Genomic DNA, 20,282 nt, shown 5'->3' on the forward strand with positions numbered 1-20,282 from the left:
TTTATTTTCTGCAGCTTCAACATTTGGAGAACTCTCATTTTCTGTTTAGGCTGGGGTGGGTTTTTTTTTTTTTTTAATAATTTACCTTTTAAAAAATATGTAATCACTTAAGGTTAGGCTTTACTTAATTTCCCCAAATTCCTGTTCATTTAACCTGATTCCCAGTTACTTTTTCGCACACATGTATTCTTAAAAGCATTTTAACTTAAATTCAGTGAAGGTTTAATTCCCCGTTGATTTCCTTTAGTTTATATATCTACATTTCTCCTCAAGCCACACGATTTAATTATTGTTTTAGAATATCTGGTAACATCTAGTGGGGCTGACCCTCCTCTCATCTCTGTTTAACTTTTCCTTCTTCAGAATTTGAAAAATATGCTTCCTTGTTTTATTTTCCCAAATGAAGTTTCAGGTCATTTTGACATTACTCTTAAGACGTGCTAGCGTTCTGGGGGTCCTGGGTGGCTCAGTTGGTTAAGCGTCTGCCTTCGGCTCAGGTCATGATCTCAGGGTCCTGGGATCGAGCCCCGCATCGGACTCCCTGTTCAGCGGGGAGCCTACTTCTCCCTCTCCCCCTGTAGCTCCCCCTGCTTGTGCTCTCTCTCTCTCAAATAAATAACATCTTTTAAAAAAAATTAAAATTAAAAAAAAAAACACTTAAAAAAAGATGCTAGCATTCTGTGTGAAGTGCTCCTTTAGGTTAAGATCATAGTAATATATGACAGTTGGAAAGCTGTTGTGGTTGCTTAGTTTCTCATTTCCATTTCTGTTTAATTTCTAGATTTTGGATCATTGTTTGACTTGGAAAATGATCTTCCTGATGAGCTGATCCCCAATGGAGGAGAATTAAGCCTTTTAAACAGTGGGAACCTCGTTCCAGATGCTGCTTCCAAACATAAACAACTGTCGGAGCTTCTGCGTGGAGGCAGCGGCTCTAGTATCAACCCAGGAATAGGAAATGTTAGCGCCAGCAGCCCTGTGCAGCAAGGCCTTGGCGGCCAGGCTCAGGGACAGCCGAACAGTGCAAACATGGCCAGCTTGGGTGCCATGGGCAAGAGCCCTCTGAACCAGGGAGATTCTTCAGCCCCCAGCCTGCCCAAACAGGCAGCCAGCACCTCTGGGCCCACTCCCCCTGCTTCGCAAGCACTGAATCCGCAAGCACAAAAGCAGGTGGGGCTGGTGACCAGCAGCCCTGCCACGTCGCAGACGGGACCTGGGATCTGCATGAATGCTAACTTTAACCAGACCCACCCAGGCCTCCTCAATAGTAACTCTGGCCATAGTTTAATGAACCAGGCCCAGCAAGGACAGGCGCAAGTCATGAATGGTTCTCTTGGGGCCACTGGCAGAGGAAGGGGAGCTGGGATGCCGTACCCTGCTCCGGCCATGCAGGGGGCCACGAGCAGCGTGCTGGCCGAGACGTTAACACAGGTTTCGCCACAAATGGCCAGTCATGCCGGACTGAACACGGCGCAGGCAGGAGGCATGACCAAGGTAAGTGAGCTTAAGTGCTTTGAATGCTTCCTGTTAGTGGGGGTGGGGAGCTTTTCCTTCTAAGCAAGCAGCACAGTGAAGCGGGATGATGTGGCACGTTCCTCTCCTCCTCCAGTCTTTCTTCCTGCCCCTCAGATTTGGAAAAGGGAGGTTTGGTATCTGGAACCCAGAGATGAAGATCTCTGCCCATCTTGAAAGTGGGCGCTCTTAAAGAAGCCAGCAGTAGAATGGCCTGCACGTCAGGCAGTTGTGAACATAGGGGATGTGTTCAGACTGATGGCCAGTTTTTAAGCCTCTGAGGAAAATAGGACCACATGGTTGAAAGAGGCAACTTCCGGTGGGGAATCTGCTTTCTGTTGCGTCACTGAATCTGGTGAAGGCTGCTGACCCTCTCCTTTACCAGCTGACCAAGTTCTTCCTCTGTATACCTTTTCCTTTTTATGTTCACCTGGTGAAGTCTTCTGCCACAGTCTCCGTTTTACCAAGAAGCTGGTCCGCAAGCTGCCATGGTTCACAGCGGGGGAGGTGGCAGAGCCAGGGGCAGTGCGGGCCCTCGGGTCACAGGAGGACCTCCGCAGCAGTGGTTCCCAGAGCGAGGTCCGTGGGCCGGCACGCAGCACCAGGGACTTGTTAGAAGTGCAGAGCTACTGGACTCAGAATCTGGGGGGCCCTTCGGAGCCTCCAGGTGGCTTTGAGGTCTGTGCAGGTTGAGAGCACTGCTTTGGGTTTCAGCCACCAGCCCTGCAGCTGGCATGTAGAGTAGGAGCTGAACATGGAGGACAGGGAAGGCAGATGCCAAGGTAGATGGGGACAACTGGAAAGCTGGAAGCTGACAAGGAAGCGGAGTGCAGGCAGATTCCCAGTGAGGGAGCAGACACCATGGCGGCTCTGAGACAAGGCTCCTTGGTGGCAGCCACCGGAGCACCTGTTGCAGGCAGTATTTACAACAGCAAGTTCTAGAGCAGTAGAACAGTTTGTGCTATTTCTTGAATTTGATTAGCCCAAGTGAAGGAAGAGGACAAGTAAGAGTAGCACAGTTTCCCCACAAGGCTGTCGCGGGCACTAGGGGATGCAGATGAAGCCTGGGACGATCTTAGGTAAGGAGACAATTTCTTTTTTTTTTAACTTAAATAAAAATGAAGTACAGTTGAATCTTGAACAACACAGGTTTGAACTACACGAGTCTCCTTATACATGGGGTGGTTTTTTTTGTTTTTTGATAAGTACAATACTATAAATGTGTTTCCTTATGATTTTCTTAATGTTTTCTCTATCTTTATAAGAAAACAGTGTATAATACATATACAAAAAATGTGCTAATCAACTGTTTATGTTTTGGTAAGGCTTCCGGGCAGTAGTAGGCTATTCGTTACTAAATTTTTAGGAAGTCACAATTTTTATGCCAATTTTCCACTGGGCAGGGGTCAGGGCTTCAAACCCCCACATTGTTCAGCAGTCAACTGTAATTCCAAACATTAAAATTGGCATTTATCTCTTTTGAAGTGTTGTTAAAGGGGAGGGAATGTGAACTTAAACTTTAGTTGTCCCTGGCATTTGCAGAGGGGTCTGTGTATGCACATGCCTTCCAGAGGTAGGTTGAGAAGAGATTGCTATGGTCAGCCTGATGTTTGCTCTTTCCCAGTTCACTCATCAATCCATGCTACCCCCTTATAAAAAAACTTTTTATTTTGGAGAATTTAAGTCCTATGCAAAAATAGACATAGTAGTTTAATGCAAGGGTTCTCAAACTTTTTGGTCTTAGGATTGTTAGGCCCAACTGTTGAGGGCCCCAAGGAGATTTCTTTACAATGTGGATTATATCTATCAATATTTGCCACACTAAATACTGAAACAATTTTGAAAACCAAGCACACATTCTGTTAGCCATTAAGCACGGTGATAACACAGGCCCCAGAGCTTCTGGAAAGTGCCTCTATGTTTTTGTGAGAGAATTAGAGTGTCTTAGTATTTTATGAAAATAGTTTTGACATCATGACCCCCTCCCCCCTCCCCCCCCACCCCCGAAGGTATCTGGGCTCCTTGACCATACTTAGTGAGCCATTGATAATGTGTATTCCTAAAAGTTAGACAGGGTAGACCTAAACCCAGTGCCATTCTCACATGTAAGTAAATGAATGATTTCTTCTTGTCATCAAGGTCTACTAGATAACTCAGATTTCCAGTGGCCTCATGTGTCCCAATCTGTTTTTATGGGGGTTCCCCCCCCCAAACTGGAATAACTATATTCAGTGAATATGGCTTTTAAGAATCTGTTAATCTCTAGGATCCTTACAATTCATTTGTTGAAGAATCTGGTTGTTTTGTTTGTTTTGTTTATTGGTTTTGGCAGGTTTCCTGCAGTCTGGGCTCTGTTGGTGTATCTCTCATTTCATGCTCCTCTGGCTGCCCAGGGCTTTCATTCCTTTGTACAGAGTGATATCTCTTTCAAACAACACTTGGCGAGTGCTCACTGTTGTGGGGACAGTCATCTCTGCTCCCCGTAGGTACCCCAAAGAGGCTGATGGTAAAGGAAGGACAGGGACTGGTATTTTTTGGAAGGGTTGTTGTGGCTTTTGGGTGGGACAAAAGAACTAATAGTGAAGGGCAAAGAGTAAGAGCAAGAGACAAGTTCATTTTAAGCCAGATAAGATTTTAAGATGCACAGGGGGGGAAAGAAACTTTTTAAAAGATAATTTTGTTTTAAAAATTATCATTACAAAGGAAATGCAGATTTCCTATAAAATAATTCAAATAATAAAAAAGAGCAGCCTCATTTTTTACAGATGACCACTTATTTTTTTTTTTCCTTGTTTACTTTTTGTTTTTGTTCTGTTCTGTTTTTTTTTTTAAGTAGGCTCATTGCCCAATGTGGAGCCCATCACAGGGCTTGAACTCAAGACCCTGAGATTAAGACCTGATTGAGCTGAGATCAAGAGTCAGATACTTAACTGACTGAGCTGCCCAGGCGCCCCCAGATAACCACTCTATGCAAATATATTCATAAGAAATGGAACCAAACTACATTAGCACTTTGCTGTTTTATGTAACAGTATATACCCTACTTGCCTTTCCTTAGCAGTGCACACAGATTTCCCTTGTTTTCATCAGTAGATAGCAAAGTATTCCATTATAGGACACACCATAATTTATTGATCTACTCCTCTAATGATGAACATTTGGATTGCTTTTGATTTTTCATTAGTACAGCTGCAGTGAGTGTATTTTTTTGTATAGACATATCCACATGCATCATGGGGTAGATTCTGTGAGGTTATTAGGTCAAAGCCTTTGTTAAAAGTTTTGTTTCTAGAAAGTAATCCTGTACATGGTTTAACAACAAACCACAAAAAAAAAGAAAAGAAAAGAAAAAAAAACACTACGAGTAAGAACTGAAAAGTTAATCTCCCTTAACTCTTGATCTTTGGCTCTTCCAAATTCTCTCACCAAAGACAACTATTTCTTATCTATCCTGTTGGGGATGATCTGTGCATAGAGAGGTGAGTGTGTGTATATGTATCTGCCCTAAACATAAAGAGTAGTATAGTATAACATCTCTCTCTCTGCCCCTCCCTGTATGTATGTATGTATACATATACCTCCTTCTTGCCACTTTAATGTAAGTTGGAAGTTCTATGTTAGTTAGAGCTCAGTCCTTCTTACTGGGTTTGATATGGTAGTAGTCCCCAATTTGGGTATATCTTAATTTATATGACTAATGCCCTAACGGCTGTACATTTAGGTTGTTTCCAGTGTTTCGCTGATATAACAATTTTGATAATACATCTTTGTACAGCTGAGTGTATCTGCTAGATAAATTCTTGGTAGTGGGGCAACCCTGTCATGACCCCTCTGACTCTGGAGAGATTTTTATGTGTCCTTGCTTAATAAAACTCACTCCCCCCCCCCAAAAAAATCTTGGTAGTGAAACTTCTGGATTAAAGGCTATTGACATTTTTGATAAGCATAGCTGTTGTCAAATACTCTCCATAAACATTGTGCATTACACCCTCACCAAAAGCGAATGACTCCCTGTCACTCCCCACCCCCCCACCCCCTGATTCTTACCAACACTGATAGCATACTTTTGCTGATTTGCCATTCTCTTAGGCAAAAATGTCTTTTCATGAATTCATGGGCATTTATATTGTACTATTCATGTCCTCTGCTAGTTTTTCTGTTGCGTTTCCTTTTTTTCTTGTTGTTTTGAATATTTTTTTATATGAAAGTTAAAACCTTTAATAAATGTAAGCTTTTCCCCCTCTTTTTTTTATTTGCTGAAGTCTGTTTTACCAGGAGTATGGCTACTTGGGTTTACAATTTGATAGTTCTGTGTTTTTACCAAATGGATGTTTTCAGTTTTTATAGAAACAGATTTATCCATTTTTTCTTTTACGACTTTTGGGTTTTGTGTTACGTTTAGGAATGCTTTCTCTGTTCCAAAATTATGAAATATTTTTCTGTATTTTTTTCTCCTTATATCTTGGATATTTAGTTCAGAATTGATTTTGGCCAGAGTGAGATACAGAGATCTAGCTGTGTATTTTTTTCCAAATGGTAGGTGTCATCCCAGTGCCATTTATTTAGATACTGCTGATCCCGCTTTTTTCCCCACTAATGTAACATACCATTTTTGTTAGATTTTACTCAGTTTTCAAATATACAAGGTTTGGGTCTAATTCTGGACTTTTTGTTTGTTTCATTGATCTTTGCTTATCCTGTGCCAGAAACTTACTGTACTACCTATATAATGAACTTCAGTACATGATGGAGGTAGTTGCTCTTCATTCTTTTTCAAGAATCCAGTATTTTCTTGGCTGTCCTTGTAAGATACTCTTCTAGATGGGTCATTCTCAACCGTATCTGCACATCAAAATTACCTGGGGAGATTTTTTAAAATGCAGTGCCTGAACCCCACTGCAGACCAATTAAGTTAGATTCTCTGGGGTGTGGCATGAGCATTGATATGGTTCACAGTTCCTCATACGATTTTCATGGCAGCTAGGGTTGAAAACTACTGTTTCAGGTAAACTTTAGAATTGTCTTTCAAATTCTTAAAAACAAACAAAAATCTTAGAATTTGATTGGGATTGTATTGAACTTTATAAATCATTTAAGAAGGAATTTGGTATTTTAATAGTTTTGTGGCTCCGTGAGTTATCTTGTTCTAAACATACAAGTTATGTCTTTTCATGGAGTCTTATGTTGCTCATAAGCATAGTATAGTTTTCTTTATATAGATAATACACCTTTCTTATTAAGTTTATTTCTGCATGTATCAGTGGGTTTATTGCTGTTGGATGAGTTATTCTCTTTCATCACATGATTACTGTTTTAGTACAGGAAAGATGGTAACATACATATATGTTACTTTGATAATCCTGGCCACTTTATTGAATTCTCTTATTTATTCTAATACTTTTTCAGGTGATTGTCTTGGGTTTTCCTAGTAGACAGTCATCTTTGCATTTCTGATACTTTTTCATCATCTTCTTGCCAGTATTTCTACCAGTGTTTATGTTCTTGGACTTCCCTGTCTTGTATCTGACTTAAATAGAGGGGTATCTAGTATTTTATTATTAAGTATGATGTGAGATTTGGTTTGCAGCCATTTTAAATTGGAGCATAATCTAATCCTCATTTATTAGTTGTTGGATTTTATTAAATTCTTTTTTAATGTCCAAGATTATCCTGTGATTTTTCTCTTCTGTTTTATTTATGTGACAAATTACCTCAGTAGGTTTCCTAATAACAAATTGAACCCTCTCTGTAATTGTGAAGTTAAAAGCTAATGTACTGCTGAATTTTATTTGCTAGTGTTTCATTTAGAAACTAATCAGTAATGAGATTGACCCATAGTTCTGTTTTGTGTTTTGTCAGGTTTTGATATGGTGTTCTGTAACTGGGTCAGTACGAGTTTGGAAACCTTTCACATCTCTTCTCTGGAATGGTTTAGCATTTGAATGATCTGTTTCTTGAAGAATTGAGAGATGTCACTTGTACAACTGTATGGGCCTGAAGCTTTTTTTCTCTAGGGGGTGACTGAAGATCTTTGACAGCACTCTTGCTATTTTCTGTAGATCCTGGACCTTTTAGAAACTTGATGTCTTTGGTCAATATATTTTTCTTTAAGAAAAGTCTAAATTTGGGGCACCTGGGTGGCTCAGTCGGTTAAGCGTCTGCCTTTGGCTCAGGTCATGACTGAACCCCACATCGGGCTCCCTGCCCAGTGGAGAGTCTGCTTCTCCCTCTCCCTCTGTTGCTCCCCCTCCTTGTGTGTGTGCTCTCTCTCTCTTCAAATAAAATCTTTAAAAATAATAATAATAATAATAAAAGTCTAAGTTTACTTTCATTTTGAGGAAAACTCAAAAACTTTTAACTTTTAGGGGCTCAGTTGGTTAACTGTCTGCCTTCGGCTCAGGTCATGATCTCAGGGTCCTAGGATCAAGTCCCACATTGGGCTCTCTGCTCAGTGGGGAGCCTGCTTCTCCCTCTCTCTCTGCCTGCTGCTCTGCCTATTTGTGCTGTCTCTCTCTGCCAAATAAATAAGTAAAAAAATCTTTAAAAAAATATTTAACTTTTATTCCTCATAAAACTATATGAAGTGGGTAGTATATACTATTTCCATGTCAGAGATTAAGAAATGGAAGAACACAGGGGCGCCTGGGTGGCTCAGTCATTGAGTGTCTGCCTTCAGCTCAGGTCATGGTCCCAGGGTCCTGGGATCAAGCCCGCATTGGGCTCCCTGCTCAGTGGGAAGCCAGCTTCTTCCACTCCCCCTGCTTGTGTTCCCTCTCTCTGTCAAATAAATAAATAAAATCTTTAAAAAAAAAAAAAAATGGAAGAACACAGAGTGGAGAGAATGAAGGAAAGTTGACTAACTTAGCACAGTGGCAGAACCAGGATTGGATCCCACACAGTCTGGCTAAGGTCTCTTCATCACTGACCTGTGCAGTCTCTTCTTGGGTCAATTTTATAATTTATATCTTAATAGAAATTCTTTTGGGGGCACCTGGGTATCACAGTCAGTTAAGCATCTGACTCTAGGTTTTGGCTTCGATTGTGATCTCAGGATTATGAGATCAAGCCCCACCCACATCAGGCTCTGTGCTCAGTCTCAGAGTCTCTTTGAGACTCTTCTCTCCCCCTGCCCCTTCCCCGTGCTTGCACGCTCACTCGCTCTCTGTCTCTGTCTCTCTCTCTCTCTCATATAAATAAATCTTCTAAAAAATAGAAATTCTTTTCATCCAGCCTTAGAGCTCACAGCTCTAAGCACATTAGCTTTGAGTCGTGTAAAATTTTTTATTATAATTTTAGACTTTCTCCATGTTTGTTATTATTTCTGCTTTCTTATTCCTAAGTTTGTGGCTCTTAAAGAAAATATTTAAAATAGAAAATATAAGCTATTTCAACAACATAGCAATAATATTAAGGCACGATATGACTTAAAAAAAAAAAAAGGGAAACAGTCTCAACTTCAACAGTGGCAGAACCTGATACGTTATCTCTTTGGTAGCATGTTCTAGTTTTCCACTGAAATTAACCCAAATGCTTGTCTTTTAGAAGGAAAGAAAAAAGATAAATTCAAGTGGGAATTGGAAGCTGTACACTTTAGTCTCCTGGCTACAGGTGTTGAGAGTTGTTGCTCTGCATAGAGAAGGTTGCAGAGGAAAGTCAGCAGCTGATAGAAAGAGGATGGTGTTGTGATATGTGTTGCCAAGGGTCCAGAATCTCTCTAATTTTAAGGTTGATAAAAATGTGCTTTTGCGACCCTAGAAATCCTGTTAGTCCTTTCTTAGAAGTAACAAATCTGAAAGGGACCAAAGTAGTTTGCATGGTAAATCATTTTCACAAGGGGTTAGATGAGGGCTTATTTTTTTTTAAATAACATTTTTGGAATATTCTTCTCTTTTGGAAAGTGGTCAGAAAACATAGAGTTTACTTTTGCCTAGGGTTCTCCCTAAGGGGTAAAGGCTTTGATTTAGATGAAGACCCCTTGGACCCAGTCAACCATCATTTTGGTCAGATGGGAGGAAGCAGTGATTCTCAGACTTGAGCGTCCAGCAGAATCACTGTAGACTTGTTAACCTAGAATTCTGGACCCCTCCCCAGAGTTTCTGATTCAGTGGGTTTGGGGTGGGACCTAAGAATTTGCTTCTTTTTTTTTTTCTTTGCCAGCTCCCATGTGACCAACCATGTAGTTGTGCTGGTCCATGACCACCCTCTGAGAACCTAAAGGAATGAATTAGCAGAATATAGTGTGTAAAGAATTAGTAGAGCCAAGTTGGCTATTAAAGGAATGAATGACTCATCCACCTTCTCTGTTTTTGAATGATAATAAGACATTTCTAATATTTAATAGCAAGAGAAATAATACTGTACATTTGTCTGATACTTTTCTTGTTTTCATGTAATCTGATCCTTTCATCTGATCCTTGAACTAATGCAAAGAAAATAAGGGAATTTTAAGTAAATCCTAAATTGGCCTTTTTTTTATAGTCACAGTGAAAATCAGTGGTCAGTTTATGGAATGAGAAGATTGAGAGCTTTGAATGCAGTGTGCCATGGGTTGCGTGTAGCTCCGATAGGCACCAGTTTTGGGGAAAAATGTTAAGCCAGCTCAGTAATCAAATCCATGACCTTAATGGAAGGTGCTCACAGCTGTGCCTAATTTCCCATGGTAATTATCCATGAATTTGGGGCGCCTGGGTGGCTCAGTCCGTTAAGCGTCTGCCTTTGGCTCAGGTCATGATCCCAGCATCCCTGCATATGGACTCCCTGCTCAGTGGGAAGGTCTGCTTCTCCCTCTCTGTCTGCCCCCCCCCCACGTACACTCTCTCCCTCTCTCAAATAAAATCTTAAAAAAAATTATCCATGAATTTACTTATTTTTCAAACCTTTTAATTAAATGAGATAGTATATGTATAGTAAATGGCTTGACTACAGGTAGTACTTGACCTTCTTCCTCTTCCTCCTCCTCCTTTCTTCCTCTTCATAGTAGCAGTGCAGTCGCCTTCGCCACCACTGCATTCCCCAGATTCAGTACAGGGCTCTGCTTAAGAGCCAAGCCAGAGCTCTGCAGGAAGCTCTTGTTCAGACCCCGGCTCCGCTAATTATCAGCTGTGGGAAAATTATGTAACCACTCTGGGTCTTAGTTTTTTGTCTTTTAAATGAGGATAATAATAGTACCTGCCTTTGAGAATTGTGTAGATTAAAGGGGGGTGATGATAATAATATCTGTCCCAGAGAGTTGTTGTGCTGATTGAAAGAGAGGTAGTGTGCACATCATTCTTAGCACGGTGCCTGAAAACTTTCAGAGAAGATTGATAAGGTGGCTTGTGCTTTCTTATTTCTTATAGAAAGGATTTGAGATAACCACAGAACATTTGAAGTGATAATGAGACTGCTTTTCTAATGTTTTCAGAGAATATTTTTTCTTTTTTTTTTAAGATTTTATTTATTTTTTGACAGAGAGAGAGAGACAGTAAGAGAGGGAACACAAGCAGGGGGAGTGGGAGAGGGAGAAGCAGGCTTCCCACCGAGCAGGGCTCGATCCCAGGACCCCGGGGTCATGACCTGAGCTGAAGGCAGATGCATAACGACTGAGCCACCCAGGCGCCCCTGGAGAATATTTTCTAATAATGGAAATAGTTGCTGTTTATTGTACAAAATTTTGAAAGTCTAGAGAAGAAAATACTGTTCATGAGGATGCTATCACTTAGTTCAAAATTAGTGTTATCTTTTTGATGTCTTCCTTACCAGTCTTTTATCTATAATTATGTCTCTCTTTAAAGTCAGTTTCTTTTTTATAGTTAACTTTGTAACTGATTATGTTCTGTAAGACAAACTGAATGAATGTTTTGCATGATAGCAACATTGAACACTTTGATTAGGTAAGTCTCCCAGGTGACTATTTTGAAGAGTAATACTTGTAAGGAAACCCAGTCAACCTTGTTACTTTCCAACTAAAGGTCAACTGTTAGGATCTGGAGTTAAAGACCTACTAAAGACCTATGAATTTTTAAATGCTATATTGTTGTATTATTTTTGGAAATGTAATGTACATAGTGTGAAATGCACAGGTCTTAAGTGTTAATTTGATGCATTTGTCAAAACTCTTGGGGGTGTAGCCCATATCCCTGTCAAGATGTAGGCTGTTTCCATTATCCCAGAAAGTTCCTTTGTATATCTCCCTTCTCCTGTCCTTCCACCCCACTCCTGCAGTCACTACTGATTTCTTGCACCTTGTACCTGTTCTCAGACTTTGTATAAATAGAATCCTATGGCGTGGACTTTCATCTCAAGGCTTCTTTTGCTCACGGTGTGTTTTTGAGCTTCATCCATGTAATTCCTGAATTTAGTTCTTTTTATTACCAAATAGTATTCCATTGTGTGAGTACACCGTGATTTACTTATCCAGTCTCTTATTCATGGAGGTTGTGGTGGTTTCCAGTTTGGAGCCATTAAGAATAAAGCTTCTGTGAACATTTTTGTGTAAGTCTTTGTGTGGACATAAATTTTCATTTCTCTTGGATAAATAACTAGGAATGGAATTGACTGGATAAGGAGGGGTCTGTTTCTAGACTCTCTAGTCCAGGAGTCAGCAAGCTACAACCCAGGGGCCAGATGTGGCCTGTGGACTATTTTTATATGGCCCACAACCTAAGAATGGCTTTTATATTTTTAAAGGATTGGTTAAAAAATAAACTAAAAAACAAATGAGGGGCTCCTCGGTGGCTCAGTCATTAAGCGTCTGCCTTCGGCTCAGGTCAAGGTCCCAGGGTCCTGGGATCGAGCCCCGCATCGGGCTCCCTGCTCCACGGGAAGCCTGCTTCTCCCTCTCCCACTCCCCCTGCTTGTGTTCCCTCTCTCGCTGTCTCTCTCTCTCTCTGTCAAATAAAAAAAAAATCTTAAAAACAAATAAATGAAAGAATGAGGGATGGAAACCATAGGTTGCCTGCTAAGACTAAAATCTTTAGTAACTTTTCCTTTACAGAAGTCTGCCACCCCTGTTCTGGTCTATTCCATTGATCTGTCTGTTCATTTCTTTAGGTTTCTGGTAAGTATTAAAATCAGGTTGCTTAGTTTCTCATTTTCATTTCTGTTCATTTTCTAGGTTTTATATCATTGGTTGACTTGTTTGTTGCTAATATGGAGAAATATAACTGGACTTTTCTGTATTAACGTTATATCTTGTAACCTTGCTAAATTCCGTTATTGGTTCTGTTATTTATTTGGTAGATGCCTTAAAATTTTCTAAGTCATGTTGTCTTTGAATAGAGAGTTTATTTCTTCCACTCTTGTTTTTCTGTCTTTATTGCTCTGCCTGAGATCTCCAATACAGTGTTTCATGAAAGTGGTATAAGCACATGTGTTGTTGTTCTTGACCTGTGGAGGAAAGCATCCTGTCACTATTAAGTGTAGTGTTAGTTGGAGGCTTTTTAGGATCTCCTTGACTAAGAAAGGCCCCTCCTCTTCCTAGTTTGCTGAGTCTTTTGATCATAAATGATTGCTGAACTTCATCAGATACTTCTTCTGCATCTGTTGAGATGATCATAGACATTTTCTTTATTTTATTAATGTGGTGAAGTACATCTTTCTGAATGTTGAACCAGCCTTACATTCCTGGGATAACTTCCCTTGATCACAGTGCATGGTCTTCTGTGTGTATTACTGGATCTGATGTATTAAAATACTGTCCGGGATTTATGCATCTGTGTTCATGAGGGCTACAGGCATGTGCTTTTCTTGCCACGTCCTCCCTAGTTTTTGGTATTGAGACCCTACTGGCTTCATAGAATTACTTTGGAACAGTTACCCTTTCCCTTCTTTCCTGAAAGAGTTTGTCTAAAATTAGTATTGTTTACTCCTTAAGTGTTTCATAAAATTCACCATGAAGCCATCTGGGGTTTTTCTGATGGGAAAATTTTTAATTATTATTCAGTTAATTTCATAGGTACAGACTCTTCAACGTTTTCACTTCAGCTTGTGCTCCTTTTGTACTGGTAGCTTATTTTTCAAGGGGTTTATCCGTTTAATCTAACTTCTTAAATTTATTTGGCATAAATGTGCTCATAATATTCTCCTAATTTCCTTCTAATGTCTGTAGAATCTGTCATTAATGGTCAGTACCCCTCTCCAATCTGGTATTTATAATTTCTGCTTCTCTCTTGTTTCTCCCTGATCAGGCTGGGTAGAGGTTTGTCAACTTTAGTTTTTTAAGCAATCAATTTTTGATTTATCACCTTCTTGGTTTTTATATCAATTCCATTTTTGTTAATTTCTTTCCACTTAATTTGGGTTTGTTTTGTTCTTGCTAGCTTCTTGGGGTAGGCGCTTAGATCACTGACAAGATTTTTCCAGTAATTAACATTTGAACAGTAAATTTCATCCAAAATATTGCTCCACACTGCATCCCATAAATTGTGATGTTTTGTTTTCATTACCGTTTAGTTTGAAGTATTTTTATATTTTACTTGTGATTTCTTCTTTGATTTGTGTTTTTATGTGGAAGTATGTTGCCTAATTTTCAAATATTTGGGGATTTTGCAGATACTCTTACTCCTTTCTAATTCATTTGTGGTCAGAAAATATATTCTATATGATTTTTGTCCTCTGACATTTGCTGAGACCTGTTTTATGGTCCAGCATATAGTCTTGGTGAATGTTCTGCATGTGGTCTGGAAGAACGTGCATCCTGCAGCTGTGGGGTGAGGTGTTCTGTAATGTCAGAGTTGGTGGATTGTGCTCACATCAACTGTACTTACTTTTTTTCATTTTATCAGTTACTGAGAGACTATTAAAATATCCAATTGTAATTATAGATTTGTCTATTTTTCCTTTAGTCAGAATGAAATCTGACTGTTTATTTCCTATGTTTTGAAGCCCTTTCATTAGATGAATATACATTTTGGATTATTCTGTCTAGCTGATGAATTGAGCCTTTTATCATTCTAAATGTCCCTCTCTATTTCTGTTAATACCCTTTGTCTTGAAATCTGCTTGTCTCATTAACATAGCCACTCCTACTTTTTTATGATTAATATTTGCAAGGCATATTTTTTTACCCTCTTTTGTCTGATAAAGTCCATGGGGTGTCTGGCTGACTCATCGGTGGACTATGTGACTCTTGATCTTGGAATTGTGAGTTAGAGCTCCACGTTGGGTGTAGAGATACTTAAAAATAAAATCTTTAAAATAAAAAAAATAAGGGGCGCCTGGGTGGCTTAGTGGGTTAAGTGTCTGACTCTTGATTTTGGCTCAGGTAATAATCTCAGGGTCTTGAGATGGAGTCCTGTATCAGGCTCCACACTGGGCATGGAGCCTGCTTGAGATTCTCTCTCTCTCTCTCGCTCTAAAAAATAAATAAATAAATAAAAATAAAATAATAAAGCCCATCTCTTGTAAAGAGCATATGGTTGGAACCTATTTTTAATTTATTCGGGCAATCTTAGTCTTGGAGTATTCAGTTTATTTACAGTGAATATTGATATAGTTGGATTTAGGTCCTCATCTTGCTCTCTGTTTACTGTTTGTAACAGATACTATTTGTCCCTTCTGTGTTTTGTTCCTTTTTTCTCTTCCTTTCCTGTCCTTCTTTTGAAAGCTGATTTTGCATTTGTGATATTTTGTTTTTTATATATATATATATATATACACACACACACACACATATATATATAATTTCTGATTGTGGGTTACATTTTCCCACTTCTTTGTATGTTCAGTAATTTTTGACTTTGTAGTGGACATTGTGAATATGTTGTTGGCAGATGAGTTTTGCTGTCTTCCTTTAGAAAGTGTTGTTCTAGAAGATGTTAGACTCACAGGCCAGTTTGATCCTTTCAAGACTTGTTTTTAAACTTTCCTAAGGCAGGTCTTGAAGAGCCCTGCTCCTTAGACTTGGTCTTTTGTGGGCGGTCTCAGTTCAGTATCTGGGATTTTGAGCAAAGTCTTGAACTTCTGGCTGGTCAGAATTTCCATGTCTCCAGTACTGTGCTGTGCCTGGTATCTGTTAAGTGCGTGGTTCCTTGGTAGTCGTGCACACCTGAGCATTCGCATTCAGAACCCACATTCACTCACTAAGGTGTCCAGGGCCCTTGCACTGCCTTCAGCTTCAGCCCTGCCGAGCTCCTGTACTGACTGCAGGTTCTCTCAAGCCTCTGCTCAGACTCTTCCCTGGGTCTCCTCTCTGTTGCTTATGGATCTCTGCATTTTGTTGTTGCCTGTGGTTTCTTGATTGGGAACTTGCCTGACTTAAATGAACAAATGGAATTTCTGGGGTTGAGGGGCTCTGAAGCTGTGAGGTTGACCCCCAGGCCAGCCTCTACTATGGCAGGCATGCAGCCTCAGAGATGAGCTGAAGGGACAGGCTTCCCCCGATGCGGCAGAAGACTGCAGCAGGTTACTAGGAAGCTTGAAAATGTGATTATACCTAAGCTTTAATGTTACCCTGTAACTACTCAGTAGGTGAAAAATTTGGAGCTCAGAATCAAATGTTTTACTTAGGGTCCCAGTTGGGAGATGGTGGTGCAGTATTCAAACCTGGGGTCTCTGTGAAGCCTCTGTTCCTTATATTCCTCTCAGGTGTGTTTCCATCAGTACAAACATTTTAGGAACCATTCTCAAACCTGGCCAGGCACCTACCTGTCAGACTTCAGCATAGATTTGGGCAGTGCTTCCTAAACTTTAAGGACCTAGGGATCAGCTGGGGATCTTGTTAAGATGCACATTCTAACTTGGAGGTCTTGGGGGTGGGGCACTGTGAGTTTGCTTCTGTTACCAGCTCTACAAGGGGCCAGTGCTGTGGCACTGGGAGACCTCTCCAACTTGATGTGAGCATATATTAGAATATGGAATGGGGGATCCTGGGTGGCTCAGTGGGTTAAGCATCTCATTCTTGACCTCAGCGTCATGAGTTCAAGCCCCTCATTGGACTCCGTCCTGGGGGCGGAGCCTACTTAAAAAAAAAAGTATGGAATTGTTGCCCATTGGTGACTAGACACATCACACTTCAAAAGGTATCTGTCATTTCCTTCCTTGTTCGGTGTAGAAAGTTGGGATGTGCTAAACCTAACATTCTTTATGTAAATGGGTCCAAAGCATGACTTCAAGGATCCACTTCTCTACAATATTTCTGCAGTATTTTGGAAAGAATCACATTTACTGTAGACAGAAATTTGCTGTCCATCTGTCACCGAGTTAAAACATTTAGGGTTTTTATGTTGAGTACTGTGTAATACTTCTGGCATTTTTCAGAATTATATAATGACTATAACATAACATTTCAGTATGATCCTATTATGAAGGATAACAATTATTGTATTTACTCTTCCTGAGTTATGGTAAGAGAGGAACAGGTGAGGAGTGACCGTTCTTGGGTGCCCACTGTGCTGGGGAGTTGGTGGCATGATCCCACTTCATCTTGTGCATCTGATAGCCTGGGGAGGTAGGTGGGTGCCTTATCTGTTTGACACATGGAATAAAATATTCTGAGCCACTTTCTTGCTTCCCAGGAAATTATTCAAGATGTAGCAGATGTGGACGTACAGCCTGTTCCGTGTCTGACTCCAAAGTCCGTAGTTACTCTGTTACACCATTTTGTCTGTAAGACTGCAAAATTCCAAATTGGTGGGAAATAGCTGATGTGTATGTGACAGGTTTCCCCTGTCTGTAAAATTTATAGAACAAATAACTTGGAGAGAAAGTCTTAGTTTCCCAGGAGCATTTTTCATCCTGAAAGGATTTTCTGCTTCCACTTTTCTAGAAACACACCCACGTATACTGTGAGCCTTGCCTGTGTTCTGATTGGGCTGTGGCTCTCAGTCTGAAATGCTAACTCAGCCAGGCAGGTTTTGCAAGACCCATGAAGAAGTCAACTTTTCTGGCTGGTGAACATGTGTGTTTACCTCACATGCCGGAGGCCAGCACAAATTATAATTTCTTTACACGTGAATTTTAGAAGTGATCTTGCGTCTTAATTTTTTTTTTTTTTTAACGGTATTACTGTAGCACAGAAAGGTCTGAATTGTGACTTTCAGGTTTTTTTTATTTTCAAAACACAAAAGAACACAGAATAGTGTAACCAGTACCTGTGTTTCCATTAGAATTAACACATGTTGGTATTCATCAGATCATTTTCATGTTTTTTTTCCTGTTTTTAAAGTACACTTTTGGGGCACGTGGGCGGCTCAGATGGTTAAGTGTCTGCCTTCGGCTCAGGTCATGATCTCAGGGTCCTGGAATCGAGTCCCGCATCGGGCTCCCTGCTCAGAGGGGAGTCTGCTTCTCCCTCTGCCTCTCCTGCTTGTGCTTTGTGTCTCCTGCTTGTGTTCTGTCTCTCTCTCTCTCTCAAATGAATAAATCTTAAAAAAAAAAATAAAAATAAAGTACACTTTTATTTTTTAGAACGGTTTTAGATTTACAGAAAAATTACCAGCACAGAAGATCCCCATATCTTCTTCCCCCTGCCCACCAATTACACAGTTTTCCGTTATTAAAATCTTGGTTGAATATGGTGTTTTTGTCACAGTTAGAGTGAACCAGTATTGATATAGTACTGATATTGTACTATTATTAACCGAAATCTATACAGATTTCCTTAATTTTCCACTAATGTCCTCTTTCTGTTTTAGTTAGGATCCCATCCAAGATACCACATTACCTTTTTCATTTCTTATTAGGCTCACTCATCTTGGCTGTGATATTTTCTCAGACTTTATTTGTTTTTAATGACTTTGACAGTTTTGAGGAGGACCGATCAGGTATACTTAGGGTGCTCCTTTATTGGGGTTTTTCTGATGTTTTCCCATGATAAGACTGAGATTAAGGACTTCTGGGCTACTAAAGGAAGACTATAAAGACAAAGTGCCATTTTTATCACATCAAGGGCAGGTACTGTCAGCATGGCTTATCATAATGGCCAGTGTTGCCCTTGATCACCTGGCTGAGGTCATGTCTACCAAGTGTCTCTCTGTAGCGTTCTTCCTTCTTCCCCCTTCCTTCCTGCCCTCTTTTGAAGGAAGTCACTGGGCATAGCCCACATTTAAGGGGTGGGGGGTGTTCCTTACCTCTCTTATGCTGGAGTGTCTGTATAATTTATTTGGAATGCTCCTGCATGGGAGATGTCTCTTCTTCATAGTTTTTTAAAATAAATGAAATCAAATTTAACAGTTTAAATGTCTTGAGGCATCTGGCTGGCTCAGTTGGTGGAGTGTATGACTCTTGGTCTCAGGCTTGTGAGTTGAAGCCCCATGTTGGTTGTAAAGATTACTTAAAAATAAAATCTTAAAAAATATTTGGTATTATTAAAAATGAATACATATAGATTTGATTCATTTATTATAGCTTCTATTCATATCATTTTAAATTTACTACCTTGTATTTTTTTCTACTACAATTTTTCTATGTTGTTATGCAAACTTTTGAAGGTCCATATAACCAGAAAAATGCCTCCTACCAGACGTTCAAATAGTGAGTGTGGCTGGACCTCAGAAACCAGAGGTTTTGTCTTAGTAATTTTTTTTTAAGATTTTATTTATTTATTTGACAGAGAGAGACACAGCAAGAGAAAGAACACAAGCAGGGGGAGTGGGAGAGGGAAAAGCAGGCTTCCCGCAGAGCAGAGAGCCCGATGTGGGACCCGATCCCAGGACTCTGGGATCATGACCTGAGCCGAAGGCAGACATTTAATGACTGAGCCCCCCATGCGTCCCATCTTAGTAATTTTTAAATAAAGATGTATTCACTCAGAAGTAACCCAAGTGTCCATCAATAGATGAATGGGTAAAAAAAATATGGTGGGTGTGTGTTTATGTATGTGTACGCGTTCAATGGAATATTACTCTGCCATAAAAAAAAAAGAATGAGATCTTGCCATTTACAACAATATGGATGGACCAGAGGGTATTATGCTAAGTAAAAGATCAGAGTAAGACAAATGCCATGTGATTTCGCTTATATGTGGAATATAAAAAAAACTAACGAACAAACAAAAAACAGACTCCTAAATACAGAGAATAAACTGATGATTGCCAGAGGGGTGGTTAGTAGAGGGAGGTGAGTGAAGTAGATAAAAGGGATTAAGGGTACAAGCATCCAGTTATAAAATAAATAAGCCATGGAGATGAAAAGTGCAGCGTAGGGAACATAGTCAGCAATGCTGTGATAATGTATAGTCACATTATCACAGGTAGCGACCACACCTCCCGCGGTGGGCATAGAGGAACATATAGAATCGTTGAATCAATATGTTGTACACCTGAAACTAATGTAACATTGTATGTTAATTCTACTTCCAATATAAAACAATTAAAGGCAGATTACAAAATTGGCAGGCAGGGAGGGGAAAAGAATGTACTCAATTACAAATGGAGTTTTCCCCCAAGCATCTTTGATCATCTTTGATGTGCTTGATAAAATGCATTCTGTGTAGGCAGAGAGTCCCTTTCACAGGCCAGGTGTCTGCTGAGGAGTGTGCACCTTTCCTGAATGTTCTAACTAGGCAAGTGTCCAGAGCGCTTTAAACAGCACCTCATCAGAGCTCTAAATTGAATATTGGTGACACTGTCTATTCAGAAGAGGTAAATAATTATCAGTGGATTATAATTCCAAGGCCATAGTTCTGTATATGTACACCTGTGCATATTATTATGAATTTTAGGATGAGAATATGGCACTTTGGTTTGTGGCTTTTGAAAATGGTGTGTAATCTGAGGTAACCTCATTGCAGTGGTTGCTTTGTTATCTACTAAGTGGAAACTTGATGCCCTCAGTAATGAGCCATATTATTC

The 20,282-nt window shown here is 40.0% G+C and overlaps 1 protein-coding gene across 5 annotated transcripts in view; it reads left to right on the plus strand.

The window, feature by feature from the left end:
- Positions 1 to 20,282, plus strand: part of CREBBP (CREB binding lysine acetyltransferase) — a 124,411-nt gene that overhangs the window by 22,466 nt on the left and 81,663 nt on the right. For all 5 annotated transcript variants that reach the window (XM_081820179.1, XM_081820180.1, XM_081820178.1 and 2 more), the window contains exon 2: positions 782 to 1,494. In XM_081820179.1, the coding sequence (XP_081676305.1) occupies positions 782 to 1,494 (713 nt within the window). The remainder of the gene's footprint in view (positions 1 to 781; positions 1,495 to 20,282) is intronic.

Source organism: Leptonychotes weddellii, chromosome 5, assembly GCF_054177405.1.
Source record: "Leptonychotes weddellii isolate Sample4059 chromosome 5, ASM5417740v2, whole genome shotgun sequence".
Classification (NCBI taxonomy): domain Eukaryota; kingdom Metazoa; phylum Chordata; class Mammalia; order Carnivora; family Phocidae; genus Leptonychotes; species Leptonychotes weddellii.